Source organism: Dromaius novaehollandiae, chromosome 1 (genome assembly GCF_036370855.1).
Source record: "Dromaius novaehollandiae isolate bDroNov1 chromosome 1, bDroNov1.hap1, whole genome shotgun sequence".
Taxonomy (NCBI): domain Eukaryota; kingdom Metazoa; phylum Chordata; class Aves; order Casuariiformes; family Dromaiidae; genus Dromaius; species Dromaius novaehollandiae.
In genome coordinates this window covers 144,565,375-144,586,736 of record NC_088098.1, presented here as the reverse complement: position 1 = coordinate 144,586,736, position 21,362 = coordinate 144,565,375, and the positions used below count along the sequence as shown (strand labels likewise).

Genomic DNA, 21,362 nt, shown 5'->3' with positions numbered 1-21,362 from the left:
AAAGAATGTTGTAGATATCCATGAATTATGAAAAGGAATTGGGCAAAATGGCCAACAAAATTCATCTTTAGTGTTATTGACACTGGTGTCACTGAACAGAACCTACAAAAGCATGGGGCAAAGTCACACTGAGAGTGAAAAGGAGATAGCCACACTGGGGTACAAAATGCCATTTCTGGTGGGAGAGAGAGAGCAGAGAGTCAAGTGCAAGACCAGAGCTCCTGGAACTGGGATGGAAGCTGTGAGATGACAGTGACAGTGCTCAGCAGTAGCTTTGTCTTGACTATCCATCACACCTTTGTTGGAACAATAGCCAGTAATGCACAATTAGGTGCTTCTTGCAAACAGGATTTATCTGAGAAGATCTATGTTTGACTTATTCCATGGTTTGCTTGCCCTCACAGAGGCCATTCTTTCCTCCCCCACCTCTCTTCCACCAGAAATTTACGTTACCTTCTGGAAATGTATATTACCTTCGACATGCATATGTCAGCAAACATACAAGGAAAATCAGGAGGCAAAACAAGGTGAGGATAAGCAATGTGATGTCCACTGTCTTTTCTTAAAAAGAAGAAGCAAGGACAATGTTAATAATGTGGGAAAGGGTTGTGGGAAAGGGTAGTTCATAAATGGATGAGGTGTATATTAATGACTTGTATAAATATTGTACCATTCCTGACCTACTTCAGATTTAAAGAAACATTTCCCTGGGCTTTTTAGGAGAAATAGGGATTTCTGACTTCAGTACTGTTCTTTTCTCCTCTGCCCCAGTGGATTTCTGCTCTTGCATGCTGGGCATTTCCTGTCCTTTTACTGGATACTTCCATCCACCCTTGATTCCTCTAGATATATGACTTCTCCGTCTGCCTGCTGTTGACACTCCTTTTCCTGCCCAAGCTGCTTCTGGATTCCTGCTGTTACCACTTCCCATCTCCACACACCGTGAGCCCCCTGCAGCTGCCTCCTCACCACTTCACAGCTGGAACTAGTTTAAGGCAAAATGAAAATAAAAGGTTTCTGTCAAACAAAATATTCTCTTTGACCAAAGAAGCAATGTTTGGTTTTCATTATATTTCATTTATCTTTTTAACTCTGTTAGGCAAAGTCCTAAAAAAGTGCAAACAAAACATTCTAAAAATACATATTTTTTGCTGTTCAACAAATATTACCACTCTATGCCTTCCATTCCTTCCCCCAAACCAAAAATAACAAAGTCTTTGGTTGATTCAAAATGGTATTAATTTTTTGTTTAATATCTAGCTTTAGAATCAAGAGTAGGGTTTGGATTCCTTTGAACTAAGCACTTTTTGAAGAAAAACAGGCAGGAACAGCTCTTAAAATGTTGACAGTCCTAGGTCAGTTAAACTATGGTTTTAGGATCAATCTAGATCAAATTCAAAGAACAAAAGGGTTGAATAACAGTTTCTAGTCTTAACCCATCTGTAGTTGGAACCAAGGATATTATGAATTTGCACAAAGCTGATATGAAACCAGGAGAAACTTACAAACTTCTGGACAAAACTATATATAAGAATAACTTTAATGTTTTACTAAAATACAAAACTATTCTTTATTTGCTTAGAGATGAGGAAAGACTTTTTTCCTTGTTGTCTTTTGAGATGAGTGCTCAGAATATACATGCTGAACGACCTCTGGACTGTGTTTGAGGTAATTGTTCTGCATTGTTCTGCTAGCCTTGTGTCACGTACACAGCCAAGAAAAGAGGAAACAGCAGCCCTTAAGCCAGCCAAACCACGGAGGCATTTGGTTCTCTCTCTTTCTTACCTCATGCATTTTGGAAAGGAGGAGGAAAAAGAATGACCTGTATTCCTTTAGGCAGACCATTTATGATCTTTTTTTTTTTCTTTCAGATGCAAATGTTTAAATTTAGTCACAAAAAAACAATGTATTTGGAAACCAAAATAAGTGGCTTGGTTTCAAAAATGCAGAGCACCTCTAAATTTCTATTAACTTCAAAGTGGTCTATGAATGCTCAGCACCTCTAAGAATTAGACCAATTATTTTAAGTTTCTATATATAAATAAAGCTTATTAAACATTTCTTTTTTAATAGAAAGTTTCCATACTGAAAAACTGAATTCAGTTTAATTTGAGTGTTTTGAAGGGCATATGTTAATTCCAATGGAAAATGAATCTGTTTCCCATAAGAAAATTAACAAATTCTTTTCATGTCAAAGAAACATTTCAGAACAAATATTTTAGTTATTTCATTTTGATGTTTCAGCTTTCTTAAATGGAAGCTGAAACGCCTCTTAAAAATGCATTCTTAAAGAAATGTAACATCTTTTCCAGATGAAACATTGGAATGTCCTATAGGAGCAAACAAACAACAGGTCATTTCATGCTGTTTTAGAACTTCCAGCAGAAAAATTGACACATTCCAAAATAAAAATACTGAATGGATATTTTCTATTTCAGGTTACTCCAGGAAAAGATTAAATTTTTTCAATCCACTGTGTCTATAAAATTAGGTATGTGATTAGCATTAGTTACCATGAATGATACTACTGATAACAGCTTCTTAAAAATCTAGGCAGTATTAAAATGCACTTTATCATGTCCAATTATTATACAGGTTCCCAATTAGAAGCAGCCAAAATCATTTCAACAGAATTCAAAATCAAATGGGCACAGAACTTTCTCTTGGCATCAAAGGAGATGTTTAAAGAGGATTGTCTTAGCATGTGAGCCTTCAGTGTAATATACTCCATAGATTCATATTACAAAAGCCACTGATCCTCTCTGAGTACAGGAAGGAAGAAGGGAAATTGCTTGTATTACATGAACTTGTGTATATGTGCAGTATGCTCCAGAAGTAAATCAACATACTACACTGAACATATGGAGCTATTATAGTTTATATGCAATGGCAGTCTAGTCTGTTATAAACTTTTGTGAAGCGGAGGAAACAAGCTGTGATTGTTAAGCCTCAACAGCAGCTGTAGAGGAAGTTGGGAAAGCAGCAGTGCTGAAAACAGTTGGAGGACAGCTGCAGCTGCTGAAAGCAGGTTTGGTAGGCTAAATCAGGATGGGTGACCACTCAGCTCCATTTCCTTCTTCTTTTTCTTGTGAGATGTTGGCAGGCAGTGAGTAAATCTACATTTTCCTGCTATAAAAAGTACTAATTCTCTGTCCTTCTCTTCCTACACAGTGGTCAGATGCATCTAACCTACCACTAGGCACCAGGAAGACCTCTCTGCTGGCCATGCCACCCTACTAGGCTCCCTCTGTCTCCAGGGGGAAGAAAGAGGCATCTCCAAAGGGAAATTTAAAGCTCTGAAGGACTAAAATGTGCTTTCTACTTCACCACAGAGAGCACATGGAACAACTAGGCTCCTCTGTCCTGAGCCTAATGAAATGCTTCCAGTTAGGTTGAATGAATCTGGACCAAGAGAGGTAGTAGGTGGGAAGTGCCAACAGAATAGTGAGAGGTGGTGAGTCATCTGAGAGGGTGAGTGACTCCTATAAACCCTGTAACTGAACTTAAAATCAATCCATTGTAAAAATAGCAATGTCTGGCCTTGTATTTCTCATCTCTTCAGATAAACATGTTTGAAGCTGAATGGGTCCGAAAGATATATTCAAAATACCTAGTCTGTTGCATTAGATGAAAATTTACCTTGTTTTGTTGTATTAACAACAGTATTGTACAGTTTTGTGTGTTGACATGCAGAGACAAGTCTATGCACCAGTTTTTCTACGTAAGTATGTGGTGTTACTCATTCTAATACTCTGCTTCCCCTTTACCCAACCTGATATCATGAGTTTGCATGTGGAGGTGTTTTTCTCATCAGGGAAAACACAAAAGCTCTCCTTGTTAGCATACAAATATTAAAATTTAGTTATAAGATGTGAAGAAAAAGTATTACAGTGCTTCTGTTTAGTTTGTGCTAAAATAGACCATGGGGGCCAGAGCAGGTATGTATAAATGACAGCTAAAGCACTTCCTACTTCTATGAGATAAGAGATTGTTTTGCTGATACAGTAACAGGGCTAAATATGTCAGACTTAGTCCTTAAAGACTATGTGATGCATATTGTGTCATTCATGGTTTTTGAGGGTTAGTAACTCCAATTCAAAGGAATCGTAAACTGACTCTTGGGCTGCCATTGCAGAGCAGGCAGGAGGGAATTGTGTCTCATGCATGCTATTAAGCTGCTGACAATTTTTGTTTTCTGAAGGCTATCAAGAGTCAGGTGTAATTGTGTATCTCAGGGGCACAGCCCTGTGCAAAACTGCCCCTTTGCAAAATTGCCTGAGGACCAAGGAAACATAACTCATTAAATCAAGGACAGCCTTTCCCTACAGCACCTAGAACTGTTAGGGCATGGTACATCACATGGACAGAGGTACTGCCATGGTAAAATATACAGCAAGGAGAAGAACAGACATAGTAATAAAGTAAATATGCTAAATGATAATAAAATATATAGTGCTAAGAGTTACAAATAGTAAATACATGATAACTTACCAGCATCAATAAACACTGGTTCACTCCATTCACTCCAAATCTTGTTTCTTATGCATTTCTCTTTCTTTGCCCTCACTTGTGCCGCACATTTGTATGGTGGCTTATGGAATGGGTACTCATATTTCTCTTCAGATACAACTACAGGCTAACAAGATATGTTTAGGTGATTTCACATTGCAATTCAGACAGATATAAATCTACTGATTTCACATACCATTATTTGTATCTGAAATCCACTAAAAAGATTTTCAGAATGAGCGTTTATGCCCAGATACAATTTGATTTTTACCTGGCATGTATTAAAAGTCTGATTTGAAAATGAAGAATAGTCCAGAATTGATAAGATGGAGGAAGGTATCAGCTGTAATAGAACACCAAGAACCTGAAAGCACTGATTCCCCTTTCATTTTGTATCACATTGAGTGTATAGGGAATACAGTAATTATGAAATCAAGTTTCAAGGGTTTTGGTTTAGGTGGTGTGTTGTACCTGGCTTTCTGGCAGAATAAAAGTTTACTTTTTTCAGCTGCTAATGGTGAGGAATGTCTATTATTTTAGTCACTATCTTGCAATATCTTAAATTGTGCTTATAAATTAAAGCATAGCACTTCAAAAAAAAACAAGCCCAGACAAGGAGTGTCACAGTTAATAACAGGGATCTTTAAATCATTGGTCACTTTGGAAAACTGAAGCCAACTGTTGTAAAGAAACCGTGCTGAGAGTTTAAGAAGGACCAAAAAAAAAAAAAAAAAAAAAAAAAAAAAAAAAAGGAAAGTAGGAGAGGAGACTGCTGCTCATAAAAATTAGCAATAATGTTAAGAAGTTGCAAGGAAGTAGATTTATGCATCTCAGACACAGAGGGGCCCAAAATTTTTGCATCTTGCATCTGTGCATCTTTGATGATAGGGAAGCATGATGAAATACTACTACACAGGCACCTTTAGGAAGAGGTCACCTCCTGTTCCCCTAGCACTGACTGGTGCACAGTGTAGATTTGACTCCGCTTACTGTGCTATTTGTCTCTCCTCCTTTAAAACCTTCGAGAACTTTCTTCCATACTTGGTGCCAGAAACAGGTCCAAAAGTTCGTATGCCAAGTTTTTCAAAAGTAAGTAAAAATGTGGGAGGTGAGGACTTTGAAAAGCAAATTGCAAGTGACTAAGAGGGTTAAGTGCTAACTAAACTCTGTGCCTGAAAATTTCTCCCTAAGGAACAAACAATCAGCTTAAATCATCATAAGAAATAACCAAAATGCAGGACAGAGAGAGGTCTTAACAAATTATGTAGGCCATCTTCTGGCAATGAGGATGTGCAGCAACCTTCAATGATATCTCCCTAGACCATTCTTGCAGGATGTTTGTTTATTTTGTCCTCAGATACTTTATACACAGCCATCCCAAGTATCCTAAGGAGCCCGTTCCTGTGTTAGACTTTCCCTGGAATTAGAACACTTTTCACAATTTGTAGACTACATTTTCCTTGCTTCAAACTCAGCCAGTCACTTTTTATCCTACTCAGAAGTTGACATGGACAAATATGATGCCCATGCTCTTCTTAATAACCTTTCATATATCAGAAGATGGTTATTACAAGTTACTTACACTCCCTTTCTGTAGACCATTTCCTTCAGTCTTCCTTTCTTAGACCAGGTTTTCATGTTTCTGGTCATTTTGATAACTCTTACTGATGTTCTCTGAACTTTTTTGCAATATGTTTATATTTTCTAAAGGGTGGTGCACAAAGCAGAATTTGGAACTTCGGGTGAAGCTCAGTACCAAGAAGGGTAAATTAGTCACAACCTACATCTTAAATGTGACATGCGTGTTGTATGCCCTTGAATCACATTTGACCTTTGTGTGATAGCATGGAATTACTGACTTAGTTTGTGGTTCAGTATAATCCACAGATCTTTTTTCCTTCTGCATTGCTGACTACATGTTAATTCCTTATTTTGTGTTTGCACATATGACCTCTACTTCCTAATTGTAGGATTTTGCTTATTATTGAATTTTGTCTTGTTGATTTCAGGCTTGTCCAACATTCTGAATTTTAATCTTGTTTCCCACTTTACTTGCCAACCCCTCCTAGCCTCCTATCACCTATAGACTTTTCTGTCTATCTCTTATACCTGATCAATTTGTATCACAGTATTATTATTTGTACACACAAATATTCAGCAGGTCATCTCTTCTGGCTTTCAGAATAAATAAATATAGACTTGTATATTTTAATCATTCTTTTTTTACCTGTTCTTCAACGAATATCTACAAGCCTGCATATGGATACTCTAATCATCAGTTTGACTCATGAAGTCTCTGTGACAACAAAGCCAGTAAAACCTGGCTTTGATTATGAACCAGAATCTCACATTTGCGCCGTTCTTCTCCTTCCTGTGTCTCCTATAGCACTGCTGCAGTTTTCTTCCTTACCTTTGTAGCCTCATTTTATGCTATTTGAGTAGATAACTACCCTTTTAATTATTAACAGCTTTGGCATTGATCCATCTTAAAGCCCTCCTCCCTCAGCTGGTGCCCTCATATGCATTTTTTGTTGTTGTTGCCATTAGGCTCTTTCCTATCTTCCCAGCCATCCCGTCTGTGAACAAACATGATTTTCCGCTGCTGTAGGTATTACTTCACTTCCATGCCCTGGTTATTTTCCTTTGCTATGCTATGTTTATGTCCTGCAAATGTGTACAAAACAGAGGAGCAGCTATCTAAGACAAGAAAAAAGAAACAGGCTTATTCCATATAGGTAAGGGTGTATATGTAATATACTTGACATTTCCTTCCAGGAGGAAGGGAAGGCAATAGGAAGCTGGAAACATGGGCTGTGATGGCTGCATAAACACTGTAGGCTGAAGTGTGACCCGCTTGCTCATTTGCTCATGGATGCTGGTGATTAGAAACTTTGTGGAACGGACTGGGACAAGCCCCAAAATGCCTCAGGCAAAGGGTTTGAATTATTAGACTTTGGAATAGTTAAGGGCATTATAACTGGTTGAAGAGATGATCTAGAAGAAGGCTACCTGTCTTCCTTCTGGGAAAGCCCAAAGAGGGCTGGGAAGCTTTAGCACATCCACGCACAGACCCAAGCTCCTTTTCCACATGCAGAAATGCAGGGGAAGTGTGAGCCAACGCTCTTCTGGAAGCTGCCTGTCAGTATTAGTGCAGCACTGTGTCTGAATTAATAAACCCTGCTGTAGTTTATGAAGATAAAACTATGTGACCAGTAATGTGTCTACCTCATTGCATTTCTGCTTTCTACTGTGTCTGAGAAAGAGTGGATACATATCAATTTAGTCATACATTCTCTCAGACTTTAATTGCCTCTTAAATGTTTGCAGTCAGCTTAGCTAAGCCTCTTATTGTTAGAGTGTTATACACTGAAAACAGTGTTAGCTAAGATTTAGTTTCTCAAAAAAAAAAAAAAAAAAAAAAAGGAGAGAAAACAGTTAAAAGAGACTTGAATGGAAACACCAGCAGTCCAGAAAATTCCTATTCATATAAACATCTTAGCTATCATATTCTGAACTAAGTGTCTTCCTATTCTGAATGTCGGGGAGTTCAAATAACAATCTGCATGAAAACTTTTCAACTGTTACTGCCAGGAAACTTAAAAGGAAAGGAAGTGAATGCCACTTTTCTGTATAACACAAAGTACAACACTCTTCTATTTTTACTGTTAAAACTGAAAGAAACTTCTGTTACCACATGAAAAAATTTCAAATATATACAAGATATGCAAACAACATGATGGATTTTTTCAGTGAAAATATTTAGAAAAAAACACATTGATATGTAAATTGTGAGCACAATCCTGCAAGGATTCATACGTACATTTCACATGAATTATTCACTGAATACAACATGAATTAAATACGAGAGGAAAACTTGACAAGGCTGAAGCCTAATTAAAAATTTCAGGAACGAATTAAAACTGCAACTTAATTTGTCAAGTATGTTTTAGTTTTGAGGAGTACATTGAAAGCCAGCATAATTCTACTCTGATGGAATGAAATTTTTTTTAATTGATAGCGAATATTTAAGATTAATTAATTTCCTGTGAAATGCAGCATTATGCAACAAGACTTCAGATCAAGGGATCACCTAAGCACATGTTTAAGTTTCTCTCTAGAAGGTGGAGTGCTTTAAAATATCTATGAGCATTTTTCTAGCAAGGATAATTTTACACGTTATCTGAAGATTCAAGGGCAACATCAAGAAGGCAGAGATGTTATCCAGACAGAAACAGAATTCAAAATTCTCAGTGTGTGATAGAATCTTATTTACCCTCCCCTTAAAAAAATGTATTTTGTAAAAGCATTCTCTGCTTTTACCTGTAGTGTCTTTTCTTTTGAAGCAGCCCATGCCTTTGATTCAAAATTTTCAATTGACTCTCTAAGAACATCTTAGCAAAAACTCTTAACAAGAGAAATAAATAAAGTCATGTATTTAGGGTAACACTTCATAATATCAGATGAACACTACAGCTATGATAATGCTCAAAAGCATTTAACATCCTTCAGATAAACTCTGAAAGTATGTCTACATATTGTTACAAGGAAGAGAGCTAGTGATGGAGAGTAAAACTATGAACTATTTTTTTAGAAAACAAGACTGTAGATTAAACTGTATTACAATAGCTAAGCTGGTGTCTGACCAATCCATATTAGCCATCACCCATCTTCCAGCAAAGCCTGTGGTCTTTAAAATGTAACTGTAGCTGTGCTGCTTTTCCTTGTATGAAAGACTATCAGACTTGGCAGTCCTATTCTTGAATAGAAATGAATTAGTAGTAGTGGTGGTTAACATTTTTCAATAATATATTTTTCTGGCTGAAAATAACCATTCTGAATAAAAGCTTCTCACTATTTCTTCTCTTTCTCAGTTTTCACAAATTGATGCCCTTTTTATTTTTTTCTTAAAAATAATATTATTACAGTGGCTGCTGAGCTTTTCTTTCTATCGATACTCATTTTTCAATAAACAAAAATATCAATAACCTATATGAAATTAAAGTACAACTCAAATACAACAAGAAAAGAGAAAACAACCAGTCCACTTGAATGCAAACATGAATCTGAAAAACTTCATAAAATGACTTGGCTTTCATTTTTTGACCAGAAAGACAAAACATCCTGCATTCTTCATGAAAGACTTTTAGATTTCTTAGAAGTTTAATTCAATTTTAATTCTGTTGAATTCAAGGGGTGGCTGGTTGTTATGGAAGTTATGTTACGCAAATTAATTGTATTACTGCAGAATGGTTTACCTTATGATCTGTAATTTTCACTTGATACACAAAGCACTTGCTACTTGCAGAACCAATAGTAGGTGGGGGTTTCCAGTGAATTTTAATACTTCTGTTTTCAAGGGAAATTGAGACGTTGACTGGAGGATTTAGTTTCTCTGAAAATGAGCACAGAGAGGTCTTATGTACCTCGTGTTGTTTCGCGGGTTTGTGCTCACACAGGCCAAACAGTGTTTCAATCCTTAAAATACACAGCTGACTATTCTGGAGTTTATCATACCACAAAAAGACATACTGTGAACTCAGATGTTCTCTTTAAAAGTGCTGCTTACAAAGCGGCATTTCTGTCTCAAAACAAAGAGATTTTTTTTTTCTTTTTTCATGGGCCTTTCCAGGGAAGGTGGTGAGGGTGGGCAGGACAAATGAGCCCTCCAAGTTCACTCTCCGCAGCCTAGGTGGGTATTGAGGAGACCTCCAAGCTGCCGCAGGCCCTACGCAATGTAAGATTATTTCCACGGTGTCTTGTGGGGTACCTGGAGGAAACCAGTCATAAATTGCTGCCCTTGTGAATGTGGGTCAAACTCTAAAACCCCACGTATCTTATTTTACCTCCTGTTAACCTCTGTTTTGGGGCAGCCTGCTCTATTTTGAAGCTGATTACATATCAGTATAGATAAAATTACAATCCATGCAGACATGAGTGCAATCTGTGTAGAGCTACTTTGCCATGCTACTGACAATACATATACCGTATTGTCAATGCTATTGTTAGATGGTGGCAGTTTTGCAGTCTGACAGATGCACACCTCCAGGAGCCTCAGCCTCTGTTGAATTCAGAGCAGTTATGGCTCTCCCTGTCTTTTGCCACCATGCTGAGAAGACTATGTTGAGGAAGAGTATAATGCCAGGGAAATTAAACGCACACCCTGTGTAGCATCATTCCCAGGCTTATCTCCCACTTGCCACTGAAAGGAGACAGGGCTGCGCAGTGGCTGCTGAACTGCAAGGCAAAGTCTTTGCTGGGGAGCCCTGCAGAAGGCTGCCCGAGGCTCACTCCTCACCAAAGACAGCAGCTTCCCATCAAAAATGCTCCCTTGTCCCTTATCCTACACAGTTTACAGCCAGTAGCTCCTCAGCTAGTTATGAGGTTACTGAATACCGAGGGGCTGCAGTGACAAAATAGGGCACTATTGTAAAAGAGGAACTGTCACAGCATGTTGCAAATGCTAGTCTGACCCTGAGGGTTTATGGGTGGATTTGCAGGTTTATGCCTCTGATTGCACTGGGATAATCAAGCAAATTCTTGTTCTTAATATTTTCCCCATACCTGGCTTTGGAATTTGTCAGGAAGAAAAGGACTTCTCTGCTGTGCTGCACAAACTAGCTGATTGCACTAGCCCTAACAGCATTAACATGAATAGGCCTGAAAAGTTTGTTCAGAATTTCCAGGAACTCTTTTCTCTTTCCTTAGGGAAAAAAAAATGGGCAGCAGCACCATCCCATGGTGCTGGTGATGGTATTCCCATCGTTCAACTAATTCTGGAAAACTTTGTCTATCCTGAACAACCAAACTGATAAAGTCTTTTATTGGATATTTGGATCATACCAAAGTTTGACTAGAGCCTTCTAGGTAGCTGTCAGATTTCTGGGACACACCCCTGCATTTTTAGCAGACTGTGTGGAAAAGTCAGGCATTAACCTCTTTCGTGTTGCTTATCACTCAGCAGGATTTGACTGAAATCTTTGGGTACCTTTGTAGATCTGTAACCCATTGCTGTGACTATAGCTTGGGTAGATAAACTACTGAGCTCTGTTATGATGAGAGAATACATAGTAGTTTAATATAGAGAGTTTTAACATAACAGTAAAAGATAGAGATAGCCTTATGGACTTCAATTCAGGTTGAAAAATCCATTCAGTATCTAAGTAAATACTTGGATTCTTGGTTTCCTGTTAGTTTTCCTGTTGCCACATGTACCCTGCTGTCAGTACGCAAGTTAGCTAGTATAAACCTAACTCCGAGTCTGTGTACATTCCTGGTAGTATGACCTTGAAAAAAGTAGAATTTCAGCTCTCACTGAGGAGCTACTGAAGGGATATCAGCTTCTGGCAGGTCTTTCCCAATCTATAAGATTTGCTACACATGCTTAAGAAATATCTCTGTTTCTTTTGTAAATGAGCAAATAAGCACTTGCTATAGAGGAATGTTTTGTTTTTGGAACAAGATGTGCTTAGGTGATGTGGAGAACAACAAAAAATCCTGTCCCCATCACTATCTTCCAGACAGGAAGTGTAAGTAGCACAGGGATAAAAAGGATACAGGGCTGGGAAAAAGGGACATTTCAGTTCCAGAGGATTTTCGTTTCTGGTTCAGATCAAGCAAGTTTCCAGTTGCTCTTTAGCATGGTTAGTGTTAGGGCACTGATGCTAGGTGAGTGCAGGCAACCTGAACCTCTCAAGCTGTTAGTGTGTTGCTGTGAAGCAAAGAACTGCAGCTGGAGTTCTCCAAGAGTCCTCCCAGCAGAGGCAGAAGTCTGTGGGGCAAAACTGCTGAAGTCTGAAACCTATATGACTGCAATGTGGTGCCAGAGAGATGAGAAAGAGAGAGAGAGAAGGAGGGAGGACAGCTGGCAGCATTGCTAGTCCACGTGGCAGTTGTGTTTGCTCTTTGTTTCTAGCAGCTGCTGCTGCAGGACCCTGTCTCTTTCTACAGGCATGTGTGACACACTGAGGTTTCCTTTTTGGCTTTTCCTTCTCTTCTTTGAAAAGTCTCCTCCCTTTTGAGTATGGATCCCCTGCTGTTTTCCACAAAGTTAGCAAAAGCATTTATCTCCGGGCTTCCTTAGGCTTGCAAAATTGTGCTCCTCCTCTGCCTCTCCCTGAAGCTCACCAAGCTTGGCAGTGATCTAGACCTGCCTTTTAGGGCGGTAGTCATGAGGAAAACAAGCAGCAGCTGTTCATTGCCCAGTTCCTGTAGCAGCAGAGACTTTTTTTTCACCCCAAACCTCTGAGATACTATTCCCAGAGCATCTCGCATTTTTGTGAGTATACCAAGGGCAGGAAGCTATTTTTTTCTCCCTTTTGTAACCTGTTGTCTGAAGCTATAAACTGGGAGACTTCTTTAGCCCACAAGGGAAGTTAGATTTGAGTTACTTTGGGGCTGTGTGTAGCACAGGACATATGAGAATCCTGTTTTGTCTGACAGTGTACCTTGTTACTGGATGAAACTCTGCATTTCAGTGGATGGTAATTCATGGCATGTCAAGGACAGTGCAAGGGGCAGGCTGGATAAAATCCAGCTAGAGACATTCCTATTTAAGGAGAGCCCAGATAAGAATGAGTCTTTCTGATGTGTATGAGGCAAAGGGAATAGCTACCTTTCCAGGAGGGAGAGGACAGCCCTGGCTTGCAATGTTAGAGGCTTCCAAGAGTACTCCGCTATTTATAACATGAAAAATGTCCCCTGTAGGCATGCCCAGATTTTTATGTACACTAACAAAGTTTGGCAATGGATTTTAGGAGTAAAACAAACTGACAGGGTTTGTGCCTGCTTAATTGAGCCATAGCATGTGTTCAGGTTTCAATTTACTAATCATTATAATGTCTGTGGGAGTTTTAAAATATCTTTTTGCTTAGTATAAGAATTATAGTGAAAATAGAGTTCTTTAACCAAAGAGCTAAAGCAGTTCACTGTTTGATCAATGCCTTGTAACAGAACTGTACAGTTTTCATCTCTCCAAGATAATATTTTATGATAATGTACAAATTTAGGATGCTGAGCACATGAATGTGTGAACCAGCACTCAAAAAGAAGGGGAAGCTGGTGGCTGAATCAACTGTGACTGGAGTGCACTGGTGCTGACAGTGAAAGAGAAAAGACAGTAAGAGAACAAGGGCTGAGAAATGCTGGCAGGCCAGCTCCTGCAGGAGATAGTAGTGGCCACTTTGAGCAGGAGGAAGGAGATCATAATTCAGTGGAGAGAGACAAGCAGAAGAAAGAGCATCTGCTCGCTCCTACCTATCCCCACTTGCTCCTACCTACACCAGCTCTGTGCTCCTGGGTGAGGAACTGCATGAGGTAAGTGCCCATGCTGAGACGATCGCCTGAGAAATAGCAGAAGGACAGGAGAAGGCATGAGACTGCAAAGGTAGGGTTGGGCAGGCCCTTAGGAGGTTGGCAGGATAATTAGAATAATTTGGCCTTCACCACGAAGTCTTACTTGAAATTCTGTGTTGCTATATGCCTCTGATCCTTCGGCTGGAGGTACTATGGCAGGTGTCTGCTGTGGGGTTTGGAGGTGGGATCAGATGTCAGGCAGCCAGTTTGGAAATGAATGTCTTCCCAGATCAGCTATGAAAACATGTTAATACAGTGTTTCTGCAGGTCAGTTTTCCTTTTTTTTTTTTCTTTTCAGAAAAAAACTGATTTTCTTGAAAATGTTTTATTTTCCTAAAACAGAAATCTTGCTTTAGCTAGCCCTATTTTTAGGGAAAATCTCTAGGTAAAGCCAAAGTATTAAAGCAGCATAAACAAGGTCTAACCTTAACTTGGGCTACTAAGATGATTAAGGGACTGAAGCATCTTTCATATGAGGAAAGGCTGAGAGAGCTGGGCCTGTTCAGCCTGGAGAAGACCGAGGGGGTTCTTGTCAATGTGTTAAGTATCCGAAGGGAGGCTGTCAAGAGGATGGGGCCAGACTCTTTTCAGTGGTGCCCAGCGATAGAACAAGAGGCAATGGGCACAAACTGAAACACAGGAAGTTCCATCTGAATATGAGGAAAAACTTCTTTACTGTGAGGGTGACTGAGCACTGGCGCAGGCTGCCCTGAGAGCTTGTAGAGTCTCCATCCTTGGAGATATTCAAAACCCACCTGGACATGATCCTGTGCAATGTGCCCTGGGTGACCCTACTTAAGCAGGGGTTTTGGACTAGATGATCTCCAGAGGTCCCTTCCAACCTCAACCATTCTGTGATTCTGTGATGCTGTGAGAATAGATCTTGCCAATTTTGGATGTGTTCTTTTATTTTCTTATATATGTTTTGCTTTCACTTGAGTTATTCCTGAGTCCTGTGTTACAAGTCCTGGAACATGATCAATATGTTTGTAATTTTGAGAGTATTTAAATCTGCAATCTGAATGAAAATTCAAGATAATTTTATACCCCTGAGGTTATTTCACAGACCACACAGAGGAGTAAGGAAAAATAAACTTATCTGCTCCTTCAAAAGAGCAATAATTAAAGTCAAAGTATTTTTTTTTATTTAAGAATGGCTTCATAAATAAATAGAAATGTTACTAATGTTTGAAAACATTTACATTTTTAAATTCAATTATGAATGCAAGCTATGTGGCTTTATATTCCTATTTCTTTATCACCTCTTTTTCAGGAAAATAGAAGGAGAAAAAAAGAAAGAAAAGAGAAACACTGGAGAAAAGAGGATTATAACACCTTTCAAATTGCATTAGAAGAATCTTTAAAATATTTTCTCAAAATCATCTATTTTTTTTAAAATGCCAGTTATACATAAATAATGATATGACATCGGGGAAAAAAATAAAAACCCTTATTTGATGAATAATCCATTTTGTTTAATCTTTGTGTAAAACTCCCAGCAACATGAATGCATAAAAGCTAGAGTTAATATTCTGACTTTGCCACACTTCCTTCTTTCCTTCCTTTGCTCCCCAGACCAATGAAAGAACCAATAAAAGGAAGTTTTGTAATAAGCAGTAATAGGCAATACTTACCTATTGTCTGAGGTATACAAGTTTTGTAATAAGACTGTCTTCTTGAATCATTTCTCAGATCTCTTACAGATATGTTTAAATTGATTTTTCTTGATGGTTGGAAATATATTTCTTTCATGTGGCATCCAATATTTTTCTTCCTAGCATTTTTTATATATTGTTGGCATTCAAAATCTTTTCTTGCGTGTCTGTGGAAAGGAAATAAGAGTCTTGTAAATCTAGGACTTAGGTACAAAATAATATGATTTCATACTTATTTTGTACAAGATCCTTACCTATACGAAAAGAAAACCTGAAGATCTTCAGGAGCTTCTGCTTTAATATGCCAGGTGCAATTGAAAAAAGAAATGTTATATATGATGCATGAAAGATTCTGAACATATACTGCAACAAAGAAAGGGGAAAAAAAGGAAAGTATGGTGTTTATTCTACATTCATTTTTATAATAACAAAGTGATAAATGCCAGCACAAATCCATCAGATATCACCATTTCTAGAAGGGCACATAAGTGATAGGTGTGAGCCTATGGGCCTTTTGGCTTTTTGGACAGTGACAACTGAGAAGCTCTTCTGCTACTATTGCCAAAAGTCTTACTGACCCACCTGAAGAAAAAACAAAGTCTAGAGTAGTAGCTGAAGAGCTCCACCGTTTTAAGATATCCTTCAGCCACATGATAGAAAAGGCAATCTTCATGAGACATGAGTTGCCAGGGAAAACAGGAAGAGCGGTTGGATAGCTCTATTATCTCAGTAGAGCCAGCGATTTCTGAATCTGAGTAAGTCTAATATGGAAAATAATTCTGTAACATGTTTCCACATCCTTCCATATTTATATTTTAAGATGCCATGTGTCATCTTTTTAGCAAATGCATACCAAAAATGGCATAAGAGAAAAATCAGCGTTTAGAAATGGTATGTCTCCAAGTAAGACAGAATATTAACATGAATGCTTGATGTCTTAACAATATGCAGAAAATAGCTGACCTGGAGGTGCCTTGTAAGTAAATTCAGTCCAGCTACTCTCCTTAATTAGGTCTTCTGTTCCCTTTTCAAAAAGTCTTGTTTTAACTTTAGCACTAAAACCGGAACGTAACTCAAGACGTATTATCTTTTTCTTCTCCTGCAGTTCTTCCTAAAAGGAGGAAGAAAGAATTGCATGAAGATAGATAGCACTAAGCATTAAAAGAGAAATGATGCAAATTTATCTGTCAAATGAAGTAATATATGATTTCATTTTAAACTATGTGTAACCACTGAACAACTTACTTTCCTTTCATGAGCAGAATTGAAGAATTTGTAACTCAAAATATACTTCACATCGTACATGTCTGTTTCTTCTTCTGTCAGGTTATTTTTCCAGAACAGAATAACGCTAGACTCATGCTTAGCAATGCGCAGATCATTGTGTAGCCCAAGAGCATCTGGAAATATAATGACATTACACAGAGGAAGACAGGACCCACACTGCATACCGAGTTGTGGAGTTGCTTGTCAGCAACGTCTGCACACCCAGGAGCTGCCTCAGGAGCTCTGTTCTTGCATGGAGCAGGTGATTGCTGAGCTCTGTTGAATATCTGCCTTTAGCAGTGAGATTCATGTTACCTATCTGTAGCTCCGCACATGTTAGGTGATTCATTTCTACTTGTCCTGGACACCTCTCCTAGCAAAAGTCTCTATGTCTCTCTATTGACTGTAAAAACAAGCTTAAAGACTTAAAAACAAGCTTTGATTACATGTGACATGGCTAGTGAGGACAAATTCTGACTTAATATTTTACTTACCCACTACACTTGGTTGTCTGCTTGCCAGGCTAGTGGAAAACAGTATCTTACACGGGAAAAGACTTAGTATCAGCATGACAGGAACTGTAACATGTGTCATAGCAAAAGCTTTAGGCTTCAGGTCTGCAGAAACTGAGACTCTTTAGTTCCAAGTTTATCTGAAAAAGCATTTAGGACATGATGTTTTCATTTTGCATCTGTGAAATAATATGAAACAGTCACTTAGCCGCTTAAGTGATGTCAAATATAAGAAGTAAATATGAAATAACATATGTTTAATAGGCCTTGCTGATCAGTGCCTTCTATCCTGGAGATGTTTGTATTTAAACCAAGTCTATGACTATGTGCTAGGGCCAAAGAGAATGTGTCTCCTGCTGAGCTGGCCTCAAATGATAGTACTCCTCAGATCACTAGGTAAGACCACAAAAATTACACTATTGGTACTGAAAGCAATTTGGATGGGAATATGTGACCTGGCTTTGGACAAGTATACAAATAGCATCTGTGTCTGTAAGAGTGGTCTGACCTGTACTGATAGACAGAGCAGCAGGTGTGAGCAGTTGTGAGCAGTTCAGATAGTTTAGATATCTGCTTTAGGAGGATATGAACTGCAAATATCTGAAGAGAGTAGAGATGAATCCTGCCACTTGCAGAAGTTGATATCAGCATCAGTGTATCAGATGTTTGCCAATCTGGGGATACACTGAGCAAACAGATTACACAGTGGCCAAAGCTGGTTTTAGAAAGACATATATGTTTGTGATCCCTTGATGGCTGAGTATTTATTCAGAGACAGATACCTTGATGTGAGACAATCTCTGACACTGTTCTCCACAGAACAAATACGCCTCTGTGGTCTGGGTCTCTTACTCACAAACTAACTAACTGATTTATCTTGGCTCTGAATTTTTTCAGTACCAGATCCCTACATGCATTCCAAGTATGTTGTTCAGGGCTCAGCAAAAGGACTGCTAGAACCATAGTCTGTCAAAATGTTCATAGTACATTAACTAACCAGAGGCATAGATCATGAAGTGGGAAAAGTGTTCAGCATATCTGGGATTTACAATGAGGTTACCTGGAAAAAAAAAATATATATATATATACATACACATATATAATTCTATTTTGGTACAATGCAGTGAACAGTAGGTCATATAACGAATTGCAGAGTTCTCGTGTTGTTCTTTAAAGTGCTATGAAAAGACATAACAAAATGCTCTCAGGCAGAGATTCACCTCTTTGGTTCACTTTTGTACTAGGCTCAGCTGCAGCAGCAGCAGTGCCTGCGGTATGTGTGGCACATCAGGTACCAGGAAGAGGCATTCAGCCCTGCAGACAGCAAAGAAAGAAGTAACTAAATTCACCTGCTTGATGTGCCAGGGAAAGAAGTAAATTCTGATTGCCAGGGAGGAAGTAGGTGAACTGCGCTTACCCTCACTTCTCACTAATGATGCTCCCAGAATGGTTCTTTTTGGCTGGAGTAAAAACCAGGGAAAACATAAAACGAAGACAAGGATCTTTTAAGGGTTTATAATTCAACATGTATTGGCTGTAGAGGTCTCATTCATTCCCATGAAATGAGGCAATCAAAAATAGCCCGAGGAACATGTAGGTACTTTATTTAAATTATGAAAAAGGGAAAAATGATGAGGGAAAAGAGTAAAACTAAGCAAGCTAAGTATAACATACTCGTGGCTGTTAGTAACATAACTACATTTATGGAAAACCCAAGTCAAAAAGGGACTTGAAACAGGAAAAGGAACAAAATAAATTTTAAAGTTGCAAACTGAGCATTTTGGTACAGGAAACAAAAATAGAAATCATCTGTGAGGCGATATAACTGACTGCATTCACATGGAGAGGAAACTCAGCTTTAAGAGATTTCATAAGGGCCACCGCCTGCAGTGGACTCAGTTACAAAGTCCAAGTCAGCCCTCTCCAAAGCTGTGCCGGTAGTGTCCTAATGATCTGTTAGGTAGTGACTGGAGACTTGTGGTCTTTGTCATTGCCTCCATTATCCTTTGTCTGTCAGGTTTGAGTCTCTGTGTGTCTTGTCTATCACCTTCCCTGTTACTTCTGACTTCCTTTGAACTGAAAAGGTCCTGATCTGCTAACCTTAATGCATCAGATGCTCTCACATTCCACTTACCCACCCTTACACTCACAATGGTAGAGAGGGAAGATTTGAAAAGTAAGTCTGTATAAACTTATGAAAGAAAAAAACAACCAACTTGAGTCAAAGAAAGGCAGTTCAGGAGGTCATTGCTGTTTCCCAGGAAAACCTTTTGTACACCAGAGAAACATGCTTTTCTGCTCCGTGAGTGATGAACTCCTGTATCTTGCTCCCACAAGCATGAAGACAGGTAATATCAGCAGGCTAAGAATGGGATTAGGCTATTGGGATTGTCCAATTCATGGACAGCAGGTCTATAAACAGGTACTAAAAGGTGTTAGAGGTGGATCTAACATCTGTAATTCAGCAACTGTGGATGCTGGGGAACATGAGGAGAATGAATTGCAGGAGGCAACCAGATTTGTGAATTTTATCTAAGTAGCACCTCCTATTGTCATTGCTGCAGATAGAATACCAGATGCACAGCTGGTCTACCCCCGGGGAATTTCTTATGTTTATACGCAATGAATTGGTCCACGGAATATAGCAAAGCAAAACCAGTGCAACATAAGAATACTCAAGGCAATCAGAAGGGAATGAAGACATATGCATAAATAAAAGGCGTTTGATCCATAACTTATCAAAGAATGTATATTTCCTTTTATGCCAATATGAACGAGCAGAAATGACAGAACATTTTTTCTCAAAGGTATGCAGACAGGACAGTATGTATCCAAATGCAGTTTTAGTTACAAAAGGTTTTGTGTTAGCATATAGTGCAGGAAGTCTATAAATGACAAAATAAAATTCATTGCCTAACAATTTTTGTGGAAAAAAAGGTCCTCTAGTCCTTCAGTCTCTGAAGAAATGCCCTCTAGACAAATGTACTTACAGACATTACAGTTTGTTTAATAGGATAGAAATGAAGTAATCTAAAAAAATAACTCAACTAGAAAAAGAAACATTTGGTTGATTTCCAAATAGTGAAATGTCAAAAAAATACTTTTATTTTCAGTATAAAAGTATTGCTAATAATAAAAATTGTGCTTTGCTTATACTTTACAATTTTCTATCTTTCATTAATCCCCTTGCTTTCATTAATGAACTTCAGCTACAGCCAATGCCTATTTGTTGCAGCCCAACAATGTCTTTGTTCTACAATAGTGGGTTGCTGGAATTACATAAGGAGAGGTAGAAATGAAGACAGTGTAGAACATAAAGGTGTTATACATTACCAGTCCTTGCTGTGGAGCTGCCAGGGCATACAGCAGAACAGCTGTAGAGATTATAAGGCTTTGTGCAAAATCCACCTTTAAATAGCAGTACTATTTACATTCATTTTTCAAAGCTTACCTTTCTTTTTAATGCATGTCAAATCCTGGATACCATGGATATCATTTGGCTTGAGAAGCAAGACGGGTCAAAACTTAAGAGTGTCTTGATTGAAGACTATTGTGAAAAATTGATTCAGGAGACTTCCCTTTTCTCAAGGCACCAACTCAGGAAAGCCTGTTGTCACTGCCACCTTCTGATATGGGACCAAAACACACCTCTTAATACATGAGCACTAACTGGAACCTCAGCTAAATTCTTTTAAATACTTTGACAGAGGCTCAGCTTTTGATGACTAACCCAGTGGTCAGAAGTGTTACCATTTTTTTTCTTTTCATACTGAGAAGAAAGATTTCAAAATCCTTTGCACATTGAGATTAGCTTTTCTAAGAAAATGTTAGATTCTGGATGAAAGCAAGTCATATAGTGAAAGCAGTGACTATGAAATTGAAGTGTGAGTCCCCCAAATCATGCCAAACTTTCTGTTGTTCTACTGGTTTTCTGGTGGCTAACATACCTCTTTTTTACTATGCACCAAACAAAAATCTAAACCAAAAATCAAAAATCACAGAACTAATAGAGGAAAAAGAACTAACAGATCTTAGGTTTTGAGCAGGTATTGCTTTCTGTTTTATTCGT

General features: G+C 38.4%; 1 protein-coding gene across 1 annotated transcript in view; it reads right to left on the bottom strand.

The window, feature by feature from the left end:
- LOC112992415 (interleukin-5 receptor subunit alpha-like) overlaps positions 1–20,884 on the bottom strand; it is a 28,509-nt gene extending 7,625 nt beyond the window's left edge. The window contains exons 1-9 of the mRNA XM_064501324.1: positions 20,745–20,884; positions 17,276–17,472; positions 16,761–16,915; positions 16,479–16,626; positions 15,770–15,878; positions 15,495–15,682; positions 9,765–9,901; positions 4,492–4,636; positions 474–561 (exon numbers count right to left, since the gene is read on the bottom strand). Coding sequence (XP_064357394.1) covers positions 474–561; positions 4,492–4,636; positions 9,765–9,901; positions 15,495–15,682; positions 15,770–15,878; positions 16,479–16,626; positions 16,761–16,915; positions 17,276–17,375 — 1,070 coding nt within the window. The 5' untranslated portion in view covers positions 17,376–17,472; positions 20,745–20,884. The remainder of the gene's footprint in view (positions 1–473; positions 562–4,491; positions 4,637–9,764; positions 9,902–15,494; positions 15,683–15,769; positions 15,879–16,478; positions 16,627–16,760; positions 16,916–17,275; positions 17,473–20,744) is intronic.
- Positions 20,885–21,362: the final 478 nt, after the last annotated feature.